The sequence below is a fragment of the Anguilla rostrata genome, chromosome 18 (assembly GCF_018555375.3).
Source record: "Anguilla rostrata isolate EN2019 chromosome 18, ASM1855537v3, whole genome shotgun sequence".
Lineage (NCBI taxonomy): Eukaryota > Metazoa > Chordata > Actinopteri > Anguilliformes > Anguillidae > Anguilla > Anguilla rostrata.
Window position 1 is genome coordinate 28204093 of NC_057950.1, and position 21403 is coordinate 28225495.

The 21403-nt window shown below is 46.5% G+C and overlaps 1 protein-coding gene across 8 annotated transcripts in view; it reads right to left on the minus strand.

Annotated features, from left to right (window-relative positions):
• The window catches only part of kcnq5a (potassium voltage-gated channel, KQT-like subfamily, member 5a), a 187041-nt gene extending 167753 nt beyond the window's left edge, over positions 1 to 19288 (minus strand). For all 8 annotated transcript variants that reach the window (XM_064317337.1, XM_064317331.1, XM_064317336.1 and 5 more), the window contains exon 1: positions 17589 to 19288. In XM_064317337.1, coding sequence (XP_064173407.1) covers positions 17589 to 17950 — 362 coding nt within the window. In that variant the 5' untranslated portion in view covers positions 17951 to 19288. The remainder of the gene's footprint in view (positions 1 to 17588) is intronic.
• Positions 19289 to 21403: the final 2115 nt, after the last annotated feature.

The following is a 21403-nucleotide window of genomic DNA, read 5'->3' on the forward strand; positions in this document are numbered from 1 at the left end:
ATGCAAGACAATATTGTCCCTTATGTCATGGGTGGGGGGTGTAGTTGCAGATGAGACTGCAGGGAGGGGGCGCGTGTTAAATGAACGACCAGAGCGACTATCAAATAGCAACGTACTTTTATATTTCGACTCAAATTTCCATTCATTTTCAGCAGCTGATTTATGAGACTCTCAAGCCGATATGTTTTGAGGACATCGATTAGTTTACATTACCTGTAATGTTAGTTGTTTAACACGATTTTTAAGTCTAATGGTAATGACAAATCAGTATTACTGCAAATAAACCTGGTGAAAAAACATCCACATAAGTAGGCAAAACTAAATAGATCAACAAGAGCAGTGTAACACAGCAGACCGTCGCATAGCAGAACACTTTCGCGCTTGTAATGTACTGTAAATGCTATTGAGCTACTTATGGAATGTATTGTGTGGCCCACCCACTTTTATTCAGGCCCACCTGCAATTTCATTTCTGGCTATGCCACTGAATCACAATTCTCTCAACAAAAAAAAAAAACAAGTTCCATGAAAGAGAGAATATTCCAGAGCTGAAATTCCACTCTGTGTGCCCTCCCCCCTCAGGGGTGCCAGAACGAGGGGTGCAAGATGACGACACCCCTCCCCCACCTCCTCCTGCAACATGTCACTGCGATGTGGGATCACCCTCATCGTTCGCCGCCAGTGTTTGGCTGACACGTTCCAGGTCAAAGTTCACCAGGCAGAATATGTCTCCCTCATGACAAGGCTTTTAACTTTATTCTATTTGGCTTTACAAAATAAGGCGAGACATGGACGGACGCTTTTATTCTGTCCTGTGGGGGAGAGTTCAGAGTAAATGTTTGACTATGAATGTTTGACTATGAGATCAGAATATGAGGACCTGCAATTGAACGGTTCTTAATTTGGTAATAAAGTCAAATCCATATTTTCCCCTCATCTTTCGCATCATAAAGCAGAGACACTGCAAAAAGTGACTCATTTCAATATGTTTTCACAGACAGAGTGGATGATTAATACAGTGCTTTGGAGAAGGGAAGATGGAAGCATGTGGCCTTTGGAATCCTTCTGAAGGATTCAATCTGGGAAGAGAAACACTGGATATAGGAAAGGCAGAGGAGTGGCCCCGCCCCCTGGTGTACGAGTTCCATGAGGAGGCTGCTCCCTGTCCTGATGACTGACAGCTGACAGGGAGGTCCACACCTGCCACGTTCCACCAGACACACCTGTGCACCTAACGGCGCGACAGGAAGGTCTTGCTCTGACTCCTCCCAGATTCACAAAGTAGAGTCGAGGGGGGCAGCTAAAAGGGAGGGGTCACTGCCAGGAGGCGGGGCCATGGCAGGGGGGGGGGTTACTGCCATGGGGCGGGGCCATAGCAGGGAGGGGTCACTGCCAGGGGGCGGGGCCATATCCAGGGGGTAAATGGTAAATGGACTGCATTTATATAGCGCTTTTATCCAAAGCGCTTTACAATTGATGCCTCTCATTCGCCAGAGCAGTTAGTGGTTAGGGGCTAGGTGTCTTGCTCAAGGACACTTCGACATGCCCAGGGCGGGGTATGAACCGGCAACCCTCCGACTGCCAGACAATCGGTCTTACCTTCTGAGCTATGTCGCCCCTAGGGGGCGGGGGTCACTGCCAGGGGGCAGGGCAGGTGCTGACGAAGCGCAGGGATGAGGATCAGACGAGCCAGGCTGCGGGGCGAACGTGGCGGCTCTCGCTGCTGGTGGGAGACGCCCGCTGGCGTGTAGCTCTGTGACTCACGCCGCGCCGCTGTCGCAAAGCGCACTTCCTGTCGCTGAGACGACGTCGCGCTTCTCACTGCGAGCGGACGACCTCCCGGGATTACGATTTTCACACTCTAATGACAGAAGAGTCTTCATCTAAACTATCAATATTAAACCAATAAAACATTTAGAATAGCAATTAAGTGTCATTTTGATTCACACTATTCTAAATAAAAAAGAAAAGTATTTTTGTATATGCAATTTACATAATTGCATGTTATGATGATCTCCCGATGTGGAACAGCCTGCAAAGACCTGTAGAGCAGCTTAACACACAAACACCCCCACCTCCCTGGGAAGCACCGTGTGAGGCTTCCGGCAATGGACTGGACACCTGACCGCGTGGCCCTCCCACACACACCGCGTGGCCCTCCCACACACACTGAGGGGCCCTCCCACACACTGGCCCTGTGCCTTTACAGTTCCCTCTGGCTTTCATGAAACCAAAAAGCAGCTGTACCACTACATGATAACAGTGACTCCATCTGAGCCAATCAGTAAGCGGTGTCTGAGCAGTTCAAAAATCAGTGATTGACAGCTCACTGTAGTTCCTCTCCTTATGGGGATATATCACTTTCTAAAAACTACACCCAGGAGCGCTTTTGCAAATATATTAATTAGGAGATAAAACATACCTCCTAATTAAAATATAATTTAGCTAATGCAGGACAGGTGATCTGCTCTACAAGTACTTCACAATTAGCAGCACAGTACAGCTTTCACACAGCATTTTGCATTCAACAGATCATCCCTGGATTTCTGTAAATGATGATATATTTTACAAAATCCACATTCACCACTCAAAATGCTGATGTTAATGTGCATGGCGTGAGCACTTAAGCTATTTAGCAACTCGAAATGACAGTAAAAGTTCTGTTTAAATGAGTACAATGAAAAATTGAAATTCCAAAAATTAACCACTCACAAAAATAAGCACGTGAACAAGGACTATTACTTGTTTACTTGGTTTTTCTGTTTGCTAGGTTTTCTGGTTTGATGTGCCCATTTACTGTGAGAGGAAAATAATCTGTATTAAAAACACACACGCACACAAAAACACACACACACACACAGAACAGTTAACAGACATAACTGAGACAGCAGCTGTGTCGGGTGCACAAGTGTAATTATGTGTGGAAGGAAAACACTGCGTGGTCCGTCTCAACCTTGCCAAGATGAGTATTTATATCCGGAGGGCAGACGCGCAGTGGAGAGTGGCATGCGGACCTGATGTAGCCAGCGCACGGAAACACAGGACTGAGTCACCAGCGGCCGGAGGATCAACAGGACTGGCAGAGGCAGCGGTGAAATAGCGCACGGGTCTGCTTGGCGATGACATAACGCTGTGAGACGTGCTCATCTCTGTGACATCATCACTTTGATAGCATGGTCTTCTGTCAGACGTAATCTGCTTTAACCCCCTATGAGAAACATCACTGTGTGCTGCTGCTGCTGCTTTAACCTCCTATGAGAAACATCACTGTGTGCTGCTGCTGCTGCTTTAACCTCCTATGAGAAACATCACTGTGTGCTGCTGCTGCTGCTTTAGCCTCCTATGAGAAACATCACTGTGTGCTGCTGCTGCTTTTAACCTCCTATGAGAAACATCACTGTGTGCTGCTGCTGCTGTTTTAACCTCCTATGAGAAACATCACTGTGTGCTGCTGCTGCTGTTTTAACCTCCAATGAGAAACATCACTGTGTGCTGCTACTGCTGCTGTTTTAACCTCCAATGAGAAACATCACTGTGTGCTGCTGCTGCTGCTTTAACCTCCTATGAGAAACATCACTGTGTGCTGCTGCTGCTGCTGCTGCTTTAGCCTCCTATGAGAAACATCACTGTGTGCTGCTGCTGCTGCTGTTTTAACCTCCTATGAGAAACATCAGTGTGTGCTGCTGCTGCTGCTACTTTAACCTCCTATGAGAAACATCACTGTGTGCTGCTGCTGCTGCTGTTTTAACCTCCTATGAGAAACATCACTGTGTGCTGCTGCTGCTGTTTTAGCCTCCTATGAGAAACATCACTGTGTGCTGCTGCTGCTGCTGCTGCTTAACCTCCTATGAGAAACATCACTGTGTGCTGCTGCTGTGCTGCTGCTTTAACCTCCTATGAGAAACATCACTGTGTGCTGCTGCTGCTGCTGCTTTAACCTCCTATGAGAAACATCACTGTGTGCTGCTGCTGCTGCTTTAACCTCCTATGAGAAACATCACTGTGTGCTGCTGCTGCTGCTGCTTTAACCTCCTATGAGAAACATCACTGTGTGCTGCTGCTGCTACATTAACCTCCTATGAGAAACATCACTGTGTGCGCTGCTGTGCTGCTGCTTTAGCCTCCTATGAGAAACATCACTGTGCTGCTGCTGCTGTTTTAACCTCCTATGAGAAACATCACTGTGTGCTGCTGCTGCTGTTTAACCTCCAATGAGAAACATCACTTCGTAGCTGTAAACGTTGCTGTGTTAACCTCCAATGATAACATCACTGTGTGTCTGCTGGCTTTAACCTACTATGAGAAACATCACTTGTGCTGCTACTGCTGCTGCTGATTTAGCCTCCTATGAGAAACATCACTGTGTGCTTGCTGCTGCGAAGTTTAACCTCCTAGAGAAACATCACTGTGTGCTGCTGCTGCTGCTACTTTAACCTCCTATGAGAAACATCACTGTGTGCTGCTGCTGCTGCTTTAACCTCCTATGAGAAACATCACTGTGTGCTGCTGCTGCTGCTGCTGCTTTAGCCTCCTATGAGAAACATCACTGTGTGCTGCTGCTGCTGTTTTAACCTCCTATGAGAAACATCAGTGTGTGCTGCTGCTGCTGCTACTTTAACCTCCTATGAGAAACATCACTGTGTGCTGCTGCTGCTGCTACTTTAACCTCCTATGAGAAACATCACTGTGTGCTGCTGCTGCTGCTGTTTTAACCTCCTATGAGAAACATCACTGTGTGCTGCTGCTGCTGTTTTAGCCTCCTATGAGAAACATCACTGTGTGCTGCTGCTGCTGCTGCTGCTTTAACCTCCTATGAGAAACATCACTGTGTGCTGCTGCTGCTGCTGCTGCTTTAACCTCCTATGAGAAACATCACTGTGTGCTGCTGCTGCTGCTTTAACCTCCTATGAGAAACATCACTGTGTGCTGCTGCTGCTGCTTTAACCTCCTATGAGAAACATCACTGTGTGCTGCTGCTGCTGCTTTAACCTCCTATGAGAAACATCACTGTGTGCTGCTGCTGCTACATTAACCTCCTATGAGAAACATCACTGTGTGCTGCTGCTGCTGCTTTAACCTCCTATGAGAAACATCACTGTGTGCTGCTGCTGCTGCTGCTGCTTTAACCTCTTATGAGAAACATCACTGTGTGCTGCTGCTGCTTTAACCTCCTATGAGAAACATCACTGTGTGCTGCTGCTGCTGCTTTAACCTCCTATGAGAAACATCACTGTGTGCTGCTGCTGCTGCTGCTTTAACCTCCTATGAGAAACATCACTGTGTGCTGCTGCTGCTTTAACCTCCTATGAGAAACATCACTGTGTGCTGCTGCTGCTGCTGCTTTAACCTCCTATGAGAAACATCACTGTGTGCTGCTGCTGCTGCTTTAACCTCCTATGAGAAACATCACTGTGTGCTGCTGCTGCTGCTTTAACCTCCTATGAGAAACATCACTGTGTGCTGCTGCTGCTGCTTTAACCTCCTATGAGAAACATCACTGTGCTGCTGCTGCTGCTGCTTTAACCTCCTATGAGAAACATCACTGTGTGCTGCTGCTGCTGCTTTAACCTCCTATGAGAAACATCACTGTGTGCTGCTGCTGCTACTTTAACCCTCCAATAATAAACATCACTGGTGCTTCTGCTGTTTCCAGCGAATTTCCTATAGTAAGAAAACCACTCAAAAATACAAATAAGGTAAAACAGTAGTGAGCCTGTGTGGTAAGATGCACATTTAGACAGTCAGACTCAGTGTACTCACTGAGTTTAGACCAAATCAAAACAATGCAGTTATCGTAGCTAAAACTATGACTGCACAAGTAAAATCTACATCATGTTAAAATCAGTATAGAATATATATTGAGATTCAGGTTTTGGAACAAGAAACTACACTGCATGGCTTTGGGGTACAGAAGATATACCTCCATTTCCACTGCGTTTCAAACTTACACATAATACAATACAAGTTATTCCTTCAGTGAAACTGACATCAATATAATTGTTACATAAATCAGAAAGAGTCTATGGATTCTTACCAGATAAAGGTGATGGAAATTTCAAAAAATCCAAAATAGGGGTTTGAAGAGGTGTGCTTTTCAACTCCTGTTAACAGCTGTAAACCTTTGAGGTTGAAGGGCCACTGTGGTGTGGGGATGGCTGGTTTAAGCAGCCACACCTGCCCTGGGTCAAGCTAATTAGACCTGGCCAATTGGATAATTGGTTAAGAATTAGATAATTGGCCAGGCTAATTGGACCCGAGAGCAGGAGTGGCTGCACCTGTGCGTAGTGAGGTAATCAGTGCGCACAGGTTAAATCTGCCATCCCCACTCACACGAGGGAGCCTCTCTGTCATGACAGTGTTTTAACATCTGCTCACTTTGGCTGTAACATCTTGCCAACCCTCGTAAATAAATCTGGACTGCTTGAACATCATCTCCCTGTGTCTCTGTGCTGGAGGGCCCCTAGGAAAGCCACTTCGGTGGCCTGTGGCAGGCGTGTTTGCCACAGCCACATTCAATTCAAAACCACATATTCAATACTGAATTCTCTTCCATATCCATTACATTTACATTACAGGCATTTAGCAGACGCTCTTATCCAGAGCGACTTACACAACTTTTTTACATAGCATTTTACATTGTATCCATTTATACAGCTGGATATATACTGAAGCAATGCAGGTTAAGTACCTTGCTCAAGGGTACAACGGCAGTGTCCTACCCGGGAATCGAACCTGCGACCTTTCGGTTACAAGTCCAGTTCCTTACCCACTGTGCTACACTCCGTCCTCATATCCAACACCACATATTCAATATCAAATTCCCCTCCACATTCAACACCACATATTCAATACTGAATTATCTTCCATATTCAGCACCACATATTCAATATCAAATTCCCCTCCACATTCAACACCACATATTCAATACTGAATTCTCTTCCATATTCAACACCTCATATTCAATATCAAATTCTCCTCCACATTCAACAGCACATATTCAATATCGAATTCCCCTCCACATTCAACACCACATATTCAATACTGAATTCTCTTCCATATTCAACACCTCATATTCAATACTGAATTATCTTCCATATTCAACACCTCATATTCAATATCGAATTCCCCTCCACATTCAGTACAGGGCCTTCAGAGTAAAACTTGTAGACTGTATTCCCAGAATGAGAGCAAGCCCATATCACTGACCTGCAGCTCAGCACACAGCCCAGCTGAATCCATATATTGGCCTTTGTGTGACCGTAATATCAAATTCCATGCAACATCGATTAAGATTTCCATACGTCCAATAAATATGCGAAATTTCCATGTGAAGCATAAACTGATAAGTGTTGTTTCCATGAGATCTGGCATGTATTCCTGCTTGGGTGGGGAAGGTGGGGGGGGGGGGGGGGCAGTGGTCCCAGTCTGTAAGTGGGGGCTCCATGATGTGTCATGGATGGAGGTGAGGAAGGCACAATAAAATACATCACACACCAATAATCCTTCACTGCCATCAAAATCAACACTGGACCTGTTCAATGCACTGAACTTGTGCCTCTGACTTCTGTTTAAAAAACATTTTAATTCAACACAAATCAGGCTGACCTTTAATAATGGGCAGGTCACAGCAGCAGAGGGAACTCACTCATTAAGCAGGTTCTGGGTCTGAGGATCCAATATCCTCTGTAGAGCCCCAGAATGTTTCAGCCATATTGCCCATGGCCATTTCATGCCTCTCAATATAGAGAATTTACTGAGTATTTCAGACAGAAATAAGGAGGTAACATAGACTAGAGGCCTCACAGTGCAACTCCAACGCTCAGAGAAAACTCATAGTGAACAGTCCAGTGTGTCATATGCTGTACAATAAATTGCTATGACAATCCCGCAAACTGCAAACAATTAACATTTTCGTAATAGCACGTTTTGTAAATAGCAGAATGCCGTGTCATTTGCGTGTCAAGTGTCAAGTGTCAGTTGCACACTGTTTGGCAGGATGGTCCGCTAACGGTGCCGGTTCGACACACAGTTCCTCCACCTGGGGATGGTAAAGGAACATCTCTGCAGTCTCCCAGCGACCGACGCTGTCTGTTCCCGGAGCCGGGCCGTCCAGCTTTAATTGAGCTACCTTCTGAAATTCTCCTCGTGGCTTCGCCGCGTCCGATCGCCCATCTGCTGCACCCCAGCTTCGCTTCCCGTCAGTTTAACCCGCGAGCAAAAACTAGAACCCCGACCGGAATCAGCTGAAGGAAAGACCCGGCGCTCGCCACGCACGGGCGGTCAGCGCTGAGGAGCTCTGACGCAGATGGACGGGGACTGGCGAAGGCCAGCCGTGCGTCTGTCACGGTCACAGGGACGCGCGAGTGCGAGTGAAGAAGACCCCGGACTGCCAGGGACAGAGTCAGGCAGGGCCCCCCAGGCAGGGCCCCCCAGGCAGGGCCACACGGCTCCCTGTGGCCACCGGGCCCAGAACAGGCCCGTCTGGAGCCATTTTGTCTTTTGGTTCAGTGCCTTTCAGCAGCATGGGCTCAATATGGCACAAAGCAAAGAGAAGGTGGACAGAACTGGGAAAGGAGGAGAGAACAAGCGAGTGACCAAGAGTAACTGCAGGCTAGAGAGAGAGAGAGAGATAGAAAGAGCGGTGCATGCTGGGTGCTTTTCTCACATTCATGGTGAATCACCAGTGTTAAAAAGCTATTTGCAGCCTGCAAAAGGACTGGATTATAAAATTCACATGATTCATAAAGATGGATGAGCCATATTAAATCTTATAAGTCAATAATCTGATGGCCAGGGAAATGCCATTATCTCAAACTACTGTAGTCCTTCACTTCCTCACGCCTGGCTCGACTCATGTGGACCAGGGCTGGAGTCAGTTTCAGCCACTTCACAAAATGAATGAATTTCAGTTAATGACTGACTGTTGCTTTTCAGGCTGCAGTCCACCAAGCTGAGCTTAAAGCAGGACGGCTATGGGTGGCGAGGGGCAGGTGTAGTGGGTGTAGCGGGTACTGCGCTGGACAGCTTCATATAGTGAGGGGCGGGTGTAGTGGGTACTGTGCTGGACGGCTACGTGTGGTGAGGGGCGGGTGTAGCGGGTACTGTGCTGGACGGCTACGTGTGGTGAGGGGCGGGTGTAGCGGGTACTGTGCTGGACGGCTACGTGTGGTGAGGGGCGGGTGTAGTGGGTACTGTGCTGGACGGCTACACATGGCGAGGGGCGGGTGTAGCAGGTGTAGCGGGTACTGCGCTGGATGGCTACATGGCGTGAGGGGAAGGGGGGCGGGTGCAGCGTGTGTAGCGTGTGTATCACGTAGCTGCAAACCGATATATAAAGCATGCAGACATGCTGAAGACATTTAGTTACCGTTATAGGCTGAGCTCTTTAACGGCATGTTGGGTACAGCATGTTGGGTAATGGTGAGGCTGAACCCTTTAACAGTGTGTTGGGTAATGGTGAGGCTGAGCCCTTTAACAGCATGTTGGGTAATGGTGATGCGGAGTCCATTAACAGTGTGTTGGGTAATGGTGGGGCTCAGCCCTTTAACAGTATGTTGGGTAATGGTGAGGCTGAGCCCTTTAACAGTATGTTGGGTAATGGTGAGGCTCAGCCCTTTAACAGGGTGTTGGGTAATGGTGAGGCTCAGCCCTTTAACAGGGTGTTGGGTAATGGTGAGGCTGAGCTCTTTAACAGTATGTTGGGTAATGGTGAGGCTCAGCTCTTTAACAGTGTGTTGGGTAATGGTGAGGCTCAGCCCTTTAACAGTGTGTTCGGTAATGGTGAGGCTTTAACAGGGTGTTGGGTAGTGATGAGGCTCAGCCCTTTAACAGTGTGTTGGGTAATGGTGAGGCTCAGCCCTTTAACAGTGTGTTGGGTAATGGTGAGGCTCAGCCCTTTAACAATGTATTAGATAGTAGTAAGGCTGAGTCCTTTGACAGTGTGTTGGGTAATGGTGAGGCTCAGCTCTTTAACAGTGTGTTGGGTAATGGTGAGGCTTTAACAGGGTGTTGGGTAGTGATGAGGCTCAGCCCTTTAACAGTGTGTTGGGTAATGGTGAGGCTCAGCCCTTTAACAATGTATTAGATAGTGGTAAGGCTGAGTCCTTTGACAGTGTGTTGGGTAGTGGTGAGGCTCAGCCCTTTAACAGTGTGTTGGGTAATGGTGAGGTTCAGCCCTTTAACAGCATGTTGGGTAATGGTGAGGCTGAGTCCTTTAACAGTGTGTTGGGTAATGCTGCTGTGGCCACTGCAGGAGAGGACAATGCACCACAAAGACGGTTTGTCAGAATTCCACCCCCCTAGCCCCCCCTCAGGCTGAACCGTGCAGCTCCACCTGAGCAACAGCACGCGCGCGTGGGAGGAGCCCATTACCCGCGCGAGCGGGCCTCCATCAATCACACCCGCGTCTGCAGGGACAGCGGCACCGTCCCCGATCAGGGCTTCTGCATGACTAACGCTTTCAAACGCCTGCCCGCCCACGCACATCACCCAGAACCAGGACAGAAAGGAGGGTAAAATGGGTCAAACCGCAGAATCCCAGAGTCCTGTACTCACCTACAGTGTACAGATGCATGTGTGTTTGTAACCCAATATGCACTACAACTACAGCAGCCTGACAGCCCATTTATACATGTGCTTGTTTATTTGCTCTTAGCCAGGGTCGCTTGTGTCATTAGAATAGATGGCTGGATTTCTATAGCAGAAATGCAGCTTTAAGTGCCTCATTCAAAGGCACAATGGCAGTGGAAACCAAACCTACTGCTTTATAGTCACAAGCCTTGTTCCATAGTCGCTTCGCCACTGAACCACTTAGAAACGCATGGTCAGCCATGTTACCGATAGATATTAACCATGAAGTCAGTTAAAAGTCAGCCAATCTTCACTTAAACAGACTTTAGAACAGCATTAGCAAACCATTAGTGAGACTCAGGAGGCCGTACGCTAGCGAGGCTCTTCTCCCCGCGGCGGGAAACCGTACACTAGCGAGGCTCTTCTCACCGCGGCGGGAGGCTAGCGAGGCTCTTCTCCCCGCGGCGGGAAACCGTACACTAGCGAGGCTCTTCTCACCGCGGCGGGAGGCTAGCGAGGCTCTTCTCCTCGCGGCGGGAGGCCATAGGCATACTCGTTCTGCTCTCGGCTGACGCGCGATCAGTTTCTCCGGCGTACGGCTCGGAGATGAAAAGATCTCGCGCTCGTTCTGAACACACCCCAGGTTCCGCTCCTTCCCTCCGGACCCCAGGGAGATGAAAGCTGGCTGGTGGCTGAGGAGCTTAAGCTCGGCTTCTGCCTTGCATCAGCGGCCCCTCCACATATCAAAACACGGGCCCTTTCAAAGGTCTTTCCACACCATCCTCACTCACACTGGAGCACAATCTGACACCGTGTTTACAGACTCATCTTTCTCTTTTCAAGATAATCATCTTTTATTTGCAGCAAGCCTTTTTCCATCTAGTCAGGCTAGCCTTACGTGCCTTACATAAGAAGCTAAAAAACATTGTTTTTAAAGTTTCTTTTTTTAGGTGCATAAAACCTGTGCAGCGACCCTTTTTAGGGTAAGGGCCAACGATATTCATGAGTCACAGCCACAGAGAGGAGGATACTGAAGACTGCCCAGCATCCCGGGTCCAACCATGTCCCAAATCATTCCGATCGCTTTTCCATTTTCTGAAGCAGTTGGAAGCTGTACCAGCACACAGACACTGCACAGCACTGACCGCCCAGGGCAACAGAAGAGAGACTAAGACGGAATCTTCTGCTCAAAGGCAGCAAATGATGTAAGCTCTGGCAATAACGCAGACAGTTTGATTTTACAAATGAACTAATGCCGACACTGATTCAATGAAAGTGTTGCTATTCCAGTGGAGGGTCCTGCCTCTTACCAGCTCTTTATTTCTGCTTTTCTTACAAACTCAACAGACAGCAGCTCAGCGAGGACTTTGGGAAAGACAAGGGTGACCATAGCGTTGTCCTGATTCAACTCCGTAACAGATCCTACCTGGCAAACACTGTGGTTCAGTGGAACACAAAGAAAAGCACCTGCATTACCCAGCTGTAGAACAAGCGCACTTCTATTCCGGATTTCATAAATGCTGAGCCAGCACTTTTAAACGAGGGGGTTATATCTGATATATCTGATAACAGCAGCAAGAAAGAAAATGCTCTCGTTCACAATGAAAGACGTTCTGAAGTGGGTCCAAGCAGAGATAGAGTTTTCCCCATGATGCAGCTGAAGGCCTGGTACTGTACCTGAGGAAAGGCGGCCTCACTGAACCCTTCTCCCCTCTTCCTGTCATTTCCAACAGCATCAGAACATTTCCTAGGACGTGATGCGCCGATGCAAACGGCCTCCCCCAGCATGCGATCTGCCAGTTTACACCTCAGCTGTACATCACCATGACAAACGACCGACAGCTCCCAATAAAGAAAAGGTACATCAGTGTGACGCAGCGCTGAAGACAGGTTTGTACAGGTCTGGGGAACAGATCGTGAGATACGAGGTTAGAACTGACACTTATCTGTACTGATTGGCACTATATTATTTGTGAAACTTTTAAATGAGAAGTTGAATACCAGGCGAAGACATATTTTAACCATTTAAGTTAAACTGAAGCCCAGACTCCGCACTGTTTGTGTCATATCACTGAATCAGAAAGCACAGATTTTTAGCCTAATGATGTGCCCTGTGGTATGCTATTAAATCCTGACCTGACCTATCAAATTCTGTATGTGCGCGTGAACGTGTGTATGATCGCGTGTGTGCATGTGTGTGTGTGCGTGTATGTATGTGTGTTGCGCGTGTGAGTGTATGCGTATGTGTGTGCGTGTGAGTGTATGTATGTGTGTTGTGCATGTGAGTATATGTGTATGTGTGTGTGTCTGAGTGTATGTATGTGTGTTGTGCGTGTGAGTGTTATGTGTGCGTGTATGCACTTGTTGTAGTACGTCGCTCTGGATAAGAGCGTCTGCTAAATGCCTGTAATGTAATGTAATGTATGTGTGTTGTGCATGTGAGTGTGTGTTTGTGTGTGTGTGTGTGTGTGTAAGAGAACACTCCAACAGAGCCATTACAGCAAAAGCCAAGTCAACCAGAGGAGTAACTTTCACACAACCAGGAGAACCCAAGCCCTTACTCATGGGTTAGGGTAAGGGGCACTTACATACCACATTATACCAGACACATAAACACTATTCATTACCAGCATTATTATAGCCACAGTATGACAGTCATAGAATTACATTCTGTCTTGGCTAAACCAGCCCTTATGTAAACAGTCAGATGCAGCAATGCTGACATGTGACCTGGGGCGAAACAGTGGGCGGAGCTATGCATGGGTATGGCAGTGGGTGGAGCTCTAGAGGGGTGTGGCACTGGGCGGGGCTCCACAGAGGAGTGGTAATGGGTGGGGCTCTAGAGGGGTGTGGCAGTGGGTGGAGCTACACAGAGGAGTGGCAGTGGGTGGAGCTCCATGTGAACATATGAAACACTAAGGGGTGCAGGTTGGGTTTCGGGGTCACAGTAGAAATCCTTGCATTAGAGCGCAGTCTTTATGCGTAGACTTCAATATGCATGATTTATTTCTTTTGTTTTGAATTTTTCATTTTACAATGGGGTTGAATCCATAGAATGGAGATACTAAAAAGCTAAACTGTAACCTGTAACTATTCAAGCCAAAGACTGACATGGTCTGGACATGATCTTGGGCAGGGGGGCTCAAATCTGGCCCTCGAGGCCAGTAATGCTGCTGGTTTTCTATTCTGCCGGACAGTTCACTGATCGATTAATATTGATTTGCCAGAGAATTAATTCACCTGGTATCCCAGGTTTAAATCAGTCCTGATTAGAGGGGAAGAATGAAAATAGGCAGTACTACTGGCCTCGAGGGTGCCATGGACTAGGTAGATAAGAGCATCACCTGGTCTAGTGCAGGAAGTCTTGTGCTGTTGCCTTGTGAGCTATTGCCATCAGGGGCGCTGGGCATCGTGTGGTGAGGTCACAGGGAAAATGGTTTGGTGTGGTGAGGTCACAGAGGAAATGGTTTGGTGTGGTGAGGTCACAGAGGAAATGGTTTGGTGTGATGAGTTCACAGAGGAAATGGTTTGGCATAGTGAGGTCACAGAGGAAACGGTTTGGGGTGATGAGGTCACAGAGGAAACGGTTTGGGGTGATGAGGTCACAGAGGAAACTGTTTGGCATAGTGAGGTCACAGAGGAAACGGTTTGGTGTGGTGAGTTCACAGAGGAAACGGTTTGGGGTGATGAGGTCACAGAGGAAACGGTTTGGCATAGTGAGGTCACAGAGGAAATGGTTTGGGGTGATGAGGTCACAGAGGAAACGGTTTGGTGTGGTGAGGTCACAGAGGAAACGGTTTGGGGTGGTGAGTTCACAGAGTTTAGGAACGGGGTGAGCGGGGTGTGAACTGGGGTGGCGGTGAGAGAGATCGCTTTAAGGCCTGAGCAGAACTCGGGTGTCAGAGCCGGGGGCAGCTACACTAAGGGTGCGTATCAGGTTCAGCGGTGTTCCCACATATTTGCAGGGAATAACAGCTCATTCATCCTCAGCCTGAGCAGAACAGCAGGGCTGTGCACCGGGAGCCAGACACAGCGACAGGGAGCTGCTCAAAAAGACCGGCTCATCCCCCTCTCACAGAGAGAGAGAGGGAGAGAGACAGTGGTGAGAGGGAGTGGAGAAAGAGGGAGGGAGGGAGAGAGAGAGAGGGAGAGGGAGCAGGGAGGGAGGGAGAGACAAAGGGGGGGTGGGAGAGAGAGGGAGAGAGAGAAGGAGGGGGTGGGAGAGAGGGGGGGAGGGAGAGAGAGGGAGTGGGGAGGGAGGGAGAGAGAGAGAGAGAGGGAGCAAGAGAGGGAGGGAGAGAGGGAGAGAGAGGACATAAAACATGCAGAGAGCACGTCAAACAGGCTGAACAGTGCTTCTGTTCTGTGCTCTTCACTGTAACTGTAAAATGTTGTGTCAGTGCCTTCTGACTGAATGCTTCTAGCTGCGTAAACTTCTAGTAGGAAAAGAAGAGTGCCATTCATTAATATGCAAATAGGTCTGTGCTAATTGAGGGTTGCGGGACATGCACACACACACGCAGCTCTGTCACAAATTATTATTATTATTATGTATCTGCCTACAGCGCATCGAATAAGATTTAATCAAAAAGACATTGACTGAAATTCACTGAATGTGGCAGTAAACTGGTAATGCGGCAAAACCCAAATCCAGAAGTTAGACGTTTTAAAAATGAACTTACTCAACAATTTAAGAAAATGTTACGTGTACTTTTTAAAAGTAAATGTGAGGCAGTAAATGAGTAATGGTGCCACCCTGTAAAGGGCAGTTAAGGCAATCCGGCGGGCCTCGCATGATTAATGTTTTATTTAATGTCTCATGATTAATAATAAATAAAGTTTTATTTATTTCAGAGAATTCCGTTTTTTCAGAGGCTTTTGCTGCTGGCCCAATATGAAGGAACCCTCGAGGTCCAGTTCAGCCCAGCGTGACGGGGGTGGCGGGACCGGCCCGTTACACCACTCCGTGTAACACCGCGGTTCAGCACTTTCAGATGCTTATTCGTTCACAACATGCACACGCCTTAATGGCGGCACTGAGCATTGTGGGACTTTGAGTAGGGTACAGATGTGGCAGCTTGGAACCCTTGACCTCAGCTGTCCAGTTACAACAAATAAAACAACAACATCCTGCTTCTCAAACTTCGCTTTGCTCTCAGTGGAAATCATCCTTCCTTCTTTGAAAAACAGCCCAGACTTTATCATAAATACTGCTACTGCTGCTGATGCTACTGCTTTTACTATTACTACTACTACCACTACTACTAGTACTACTGCTGCTACTACTACTGCTACTACTAGTACTACTACTGCTACTACTAATGTCACTACTGCTACTACTACAGCTAATGTCCAGTGACAGTCTTATGTCTAATTTATCATAATACTGTTGGCACTCGAAACAGATGGGAATGTTTGCCAAAGTTTAATGACAATTTACTTAATGGAAAAAAAAACAGAATTAACACCTTGTGCCGCTGCATTTGTTTAACACTGGCAGTGAGAAATATATGTCCGTGCTGAGAAACAGCTTCCCTATCTAGAGGACCTACGTCCTCAGTGTTAAGAGATTGGTCACCTTACCCAGCTTCCTGGAAGTGGGCAATCTATCCCTGAATTCTTTCCAGAGATTAGTATCTGCTGGAGATGTCTCTCACTCTCTCTCTCTCTCTCTCTCTCTCTGTTTCTGTATCTCTTTCTCTCTCACCCCCTCTCTCTCTCGCTCCCCCCACCCACCACCCCCCACCCTACCCTACCTCTCAAAGGACTCTTGGTCTGTTTACCAAAACACTGGTCCTCCAGACCCAGAGAGCATCTCCTCCTATTTCCTGCTAGATTTTCATAAGAGACGGGAAAACAAAACTGGAAAAGCCAAGGGAATGAAGCAGTGAGGGAAAAGTGGGTCTGCCCACCGTCACACCCCGTAAACACTACAGGACATGCCGGAGTCAGAGGAACATCGTTTACTGCATGCGTGAGCGCAGTTTCATTTCAATAACAGTCATTTACACAGTGAACGCTGCCAAGGAAAAACAGTCTTGTTTTTAACGTTTAGTGAATATTTTCAAATCCTGCGCAGCTAATGTTTATTTTATTTAATTTTTTTACAGCTAGCACCCACTGAAGTCAGTTTTACACACGAGCTGGTCGGGGAAAGATTGAACCGTCTAAACAGTAATTGCTATGGTTTGTCACGCTTTGTTGACCAAAGAGGCTGTACTTGCGTGCTAAAAGCCACAATTTGCGCTAATAGAGACAGAGAGCTTGCAAAACAAACACTCCCACAAGCGCTGCTTATAATTTTCCACTCTAACACTCATCATTGGCCTAATCTTGGATCAGACCCATGTGAGCTCACATCAGTTCATCACAACACCCAGCTGCTGCAATGAAACAATCCAAACCGCGGTGTCCCAGAACGCATCTTATTATTGTTTTTTTTCCAACTTGGATTACATATATTAACAACAAAACGAATTACAACCACACATTTCCAAAAGGACAATAATATTTTTTACATTGGTCATTAAAGTTCAGCTATGAATTCCATCACTTAAATGCACACGACATTGTGAATACCGATATTACATTAGTCAAGAACGAGTTATTGTGAAATTCAGTTTTGACGTGGGGAAAAAAACAGACATCAAAAATGCAGCACCACAGGAAACGCGATACTACTTTCAGTGATTTTGAAAACCGATACAGCATAACTGTCATGCGCAGGTGCAGTATTTATAAGCCAAAAAAAAGTTTAGAAGTAGGCCCGCATCAACAGGGATTAATCTTATTCAAAAATACAATTCACTTTTACATATGTATGCAAAAAAGAGCTTTGTGTTAACCCAAGGTAAATTCTCATGAAACTGAACAGTTAAATGTTTTGCAACAGGAGTGGGAGGACGGATTTTTCACCAGCTTCACATGGGATGTGAATCACCCATCCACCGCGCCAGTACACGCTGCACACCGAGCGATGTGGTTGCCCGGAGATGCGAAGGGAAATGCGTAGCTACTTACACGAATGCGTGGTACACAAATGCCCAGGCACGTGGTCTCTCCAGGACATTGTAGAGGTAATTCTGCAGCCGCCGGTAGCGCGCGTTCCTGCGGCCGCTCTGTGCGCTGTAGATGAGCGGTTTCCCGAGCAAGCTTAGGCGGGCTCCTTGCTTCCCTCGCAGGCTGTCCGCGCTCCCGGCACCTGTTGTGCCCGGCGTAGCGCCAGAGCCACTCAGCAAACCATCCCCGGCTCTGGCCGAGTTGTTCATCGTCCTTCGACCAGACTCGACATCTTTAAAGCCATAGCCCTCCGCGCGGTGCCCCGAGGAGGTTTTCATCCAGAGCCCAGAGCTGCCCTCATCTCCGCTGTGGTTGCGGGGCATAGCATCACCAGCGCGAGCTGGCAGTGCGCTTTGGAGCCCGGGAGCATGCACAAACAACAGTAGTTGCGCAGGGCGGCTTTGGAGTAGACGACTAAAATATAAAAATACAATATCTTCTCCGCTGTTTTGAGCCTTCAGTGAAATAAAGAAATTTATATAAAGCAAGTGAATATGTGTAATGTATCTAAAATTCGTTCTATCGGGTCATCAGTGTATTCAAGTATTCCGGGATTTGTAGAAAGTGCTAAAATTCACAGTGCTCTGGCCATCTGAGACAAACACTGGGTGAGGGGGGTTTTGAAGGAGTGTCACTGTCTCCAGGGGTCGGAATTTGGAGAGGGGAGGGAAGCACCCAGCAGACCCTTAGGTCTCTAATCCTTCACACTCAGTTTGCAGTGTGGCATCCATGTGCACAGGAAGTGCGGAGCGTAGATGAGCTGCGAACCCCGAGCGACGCCGTTAACGAAGAACAAGCTGTTGCTTTCAATCCAAGTCATTAATGTCGCTCCTTTCGCGCGCGCATCGTTCCAATTGCTTTTTGTGTGAAATGACAGCAAGCAGCGGCCCAAAATGAAACATTCTGGCAGTCCCTTCCGAGAAGGAAATTCGTGGTTACCGTTTTGTGTACTTTTGTCACCAATAGGACGTAAGCTTGACCGTTAAGATTGACATCGCAAACCTGCACAAGTCCTTCTTCCCTGCGACGGTCATGTATCCCATTTACTTCCTAAGAATCAGTCAAAAAAGTGTATGTTCCGAGAAATAACAAGTATTCCGTTTTTGTTCCATCCTCGGTGCATCTGGGAATCCATGTACAGACGCCGGGAAACAGTGCGCCAAAGAGCGCTGTACGTATTCAGTCCGACTGCATGTAGTTTTCTCTTTAGAAGCACAAGTTCTTTTTACAGAGGTAGTGCTAGGCGAGCACTAAATTGGAACGCTGACATCAATTACATAAAATATAACTTCAGAGTTGAGGAGATACTCGACCCAGAAAACAACGGAGCATTTGTCTGTCATCCCCTAACAGAGAAATATGTGACTAATTCTCTACTTACACATGAGAGTCAGCACCATTCCCGCTGTCGGCGTTCTTCCGTGGAAAGAGGAAATATTCAGTGCACGTCAAACCAAATGAGATACGACGATGCAGAGTATCTTATTTATTTTAGATATTAAAGTAAACTGAACCAATCAATATTTTGGCTTGCGACTCAGTCTCGTTTTCCATTTGCTTTTGCCAGTAGTGTGACTCGCTTTCACTCTCTTAGCGTCTCTATTCTAAGGCACAGAGCTTCTGTCAGACGAAACACGTGACCTAAACTGAAACGACAGGCATACACCGACACGCACGCGGTGTCAGAGGGTCCGCGATTGCCAACATGGCAGAATGGTAACGCAGCACGCAGCCCATACCCAGGAGCCCGGCTCATGTGGTGGGTGTCCCGGGCTCGCGCCTTCCTTCCGGCGCATCTATCCATTTCCCTCAAATTATCAAAGTCCGAACAAAATTTCACGCAGAAGAAAATATTACCTCATTAAAAGTCTCTTTGGAAGAGCCAATTGAATAACAATGTTTAAATTAAAATTATACGAGTCAAATATAGCTACTCGTTACACACAATTTTAGGAAAAGAAAGCGCTTAATTCTGTATATTATAGTCTTTGATGGGTCATGTTTTGTAATGCTTGGAATAGCGTCAACTACGAATCAAACTAATATGTAATTGTATGTTGGCCTACAGTAAAAATTGTGCATCCACTGAAACAATGAAACAATGTTATGTATGGCTGTATACGCAGTAAGCTCATGTATAAAAATGTGCATCATCCCGCAAAGACTACGCTATCCTTTAAAAAGAAGAAATAAAGAAAGTAAAGTTGAAAGCCAACGGCTAAATCATGGCCATAATCTGTAAACTCTGAAACCAATATAGAACGTCAGAGTGATTGTAAAGAGTCTCCTGCTGTGGTCGTCCTCTGCCGGCCCAAACCTCCCTGCCCCCGGTCACAGCTGTTCCCTCTCCCCGGCTGCTTTAAATATTTGCCGATGAAAAATGGACCATTGAATTTGGATACGGTTTTCCTATACGGGATTGTATATCATGCGTATAACCTAGACCACTGTACGCACGCATTAATGCACAGCGATCAATACTTGAGACATACTAATTTTGTTGTGTTACGTTGGCCTTTCTTATATATTCTGAAAGATAAATATAGTTTTGGTGAAATTTTGGACGAATGTAATGTCCTGTATCAAATAACCAGGAAAGCCTGCGAGATAAACTTTTACTATCTGTCATTAGTGAAACACGTCGAGGTCCCGATTCATCGGTGCTTTTACGGAATGATTCTATTGCGCCAGTAATATTGTAAGCGCGCATAAATCCAATCTGTACGATTTGGTTTTTGGATTTTAAAAACAAACTCACTGATATACGTACTCGCATGTGCAAAAGAACAACTTTCAGCTTTTTAGTGGCAAAACAGCCGGAGTGTAAGTGTGCTTGTCCGTGTGTTTTGGTCAGTTCTTCTCATTTGAAATGTTAGAAACACAGTAAATAACGGCTTCATTGCCTGTTTATGTGGGCCTACCTCATAAAATATTTAACGCCTATTATACTGCAACTCACAGGACGCGGCTACTGTCGTACTATGAGAACACAAGCTTTCTATTAGGCTATTTAAATTTTTTGTCTGGCATGTAATGTAAATAGCAACATACAGATTTTTGCACATAGTTTTTCTCTTCAATGAATCTCCGGTTTCCATCTTTAAATGTCAAACTTATTATTTTTTTTAAATATAGAGGTATTATATTAAGCACGTCTATTAAAACATACAGAAATAAATATAAAATGATATATGCATGCCTCTCGTCCTTTATGTACTGAGTTTTATAATCTGCACGCATATTAAAATGATAGATATTATCATTAGAAATGCTTCCAGATATTGACAATGCAAAGATTCATCCTCAATTGGATTTAATAGTCCATAATCTAGTCTCTCGATGATGTAACAGTAGATTTGAATCTGCGAGTAAATTAAAAACCTGCCAGTAAAGTGGCCATTACATTTCTGGATGAATCGTGACCGCAGTCTAATTCTATTGCTGCGCTGCCGCGTCATTCCTTTCAAATACAGCTAATCGGAGACAAAGTGAATCTAATGACAGGACACCCGTCTGCACTTTTATCTCTTTTTCTAAGAATAGAATTCGGAAATATGGGCGTACCATCTGCCTTTTATGAATTCACTGAAATTAGGACTATCCAACATCTGCTCGTTTAATTTAGACAGGAATCGCAAGTGAACATCGCAATCAAACAACAATTCGAAAAGGCAAAAATGCGAACAGCCTTTTGCCACCGGACGCCTTCGGGGCAGATGAGTTTGACTCGGGAGCTTATTTGAGTTGTAGAACAAACGTAGGGAGAGTGGGGGCGA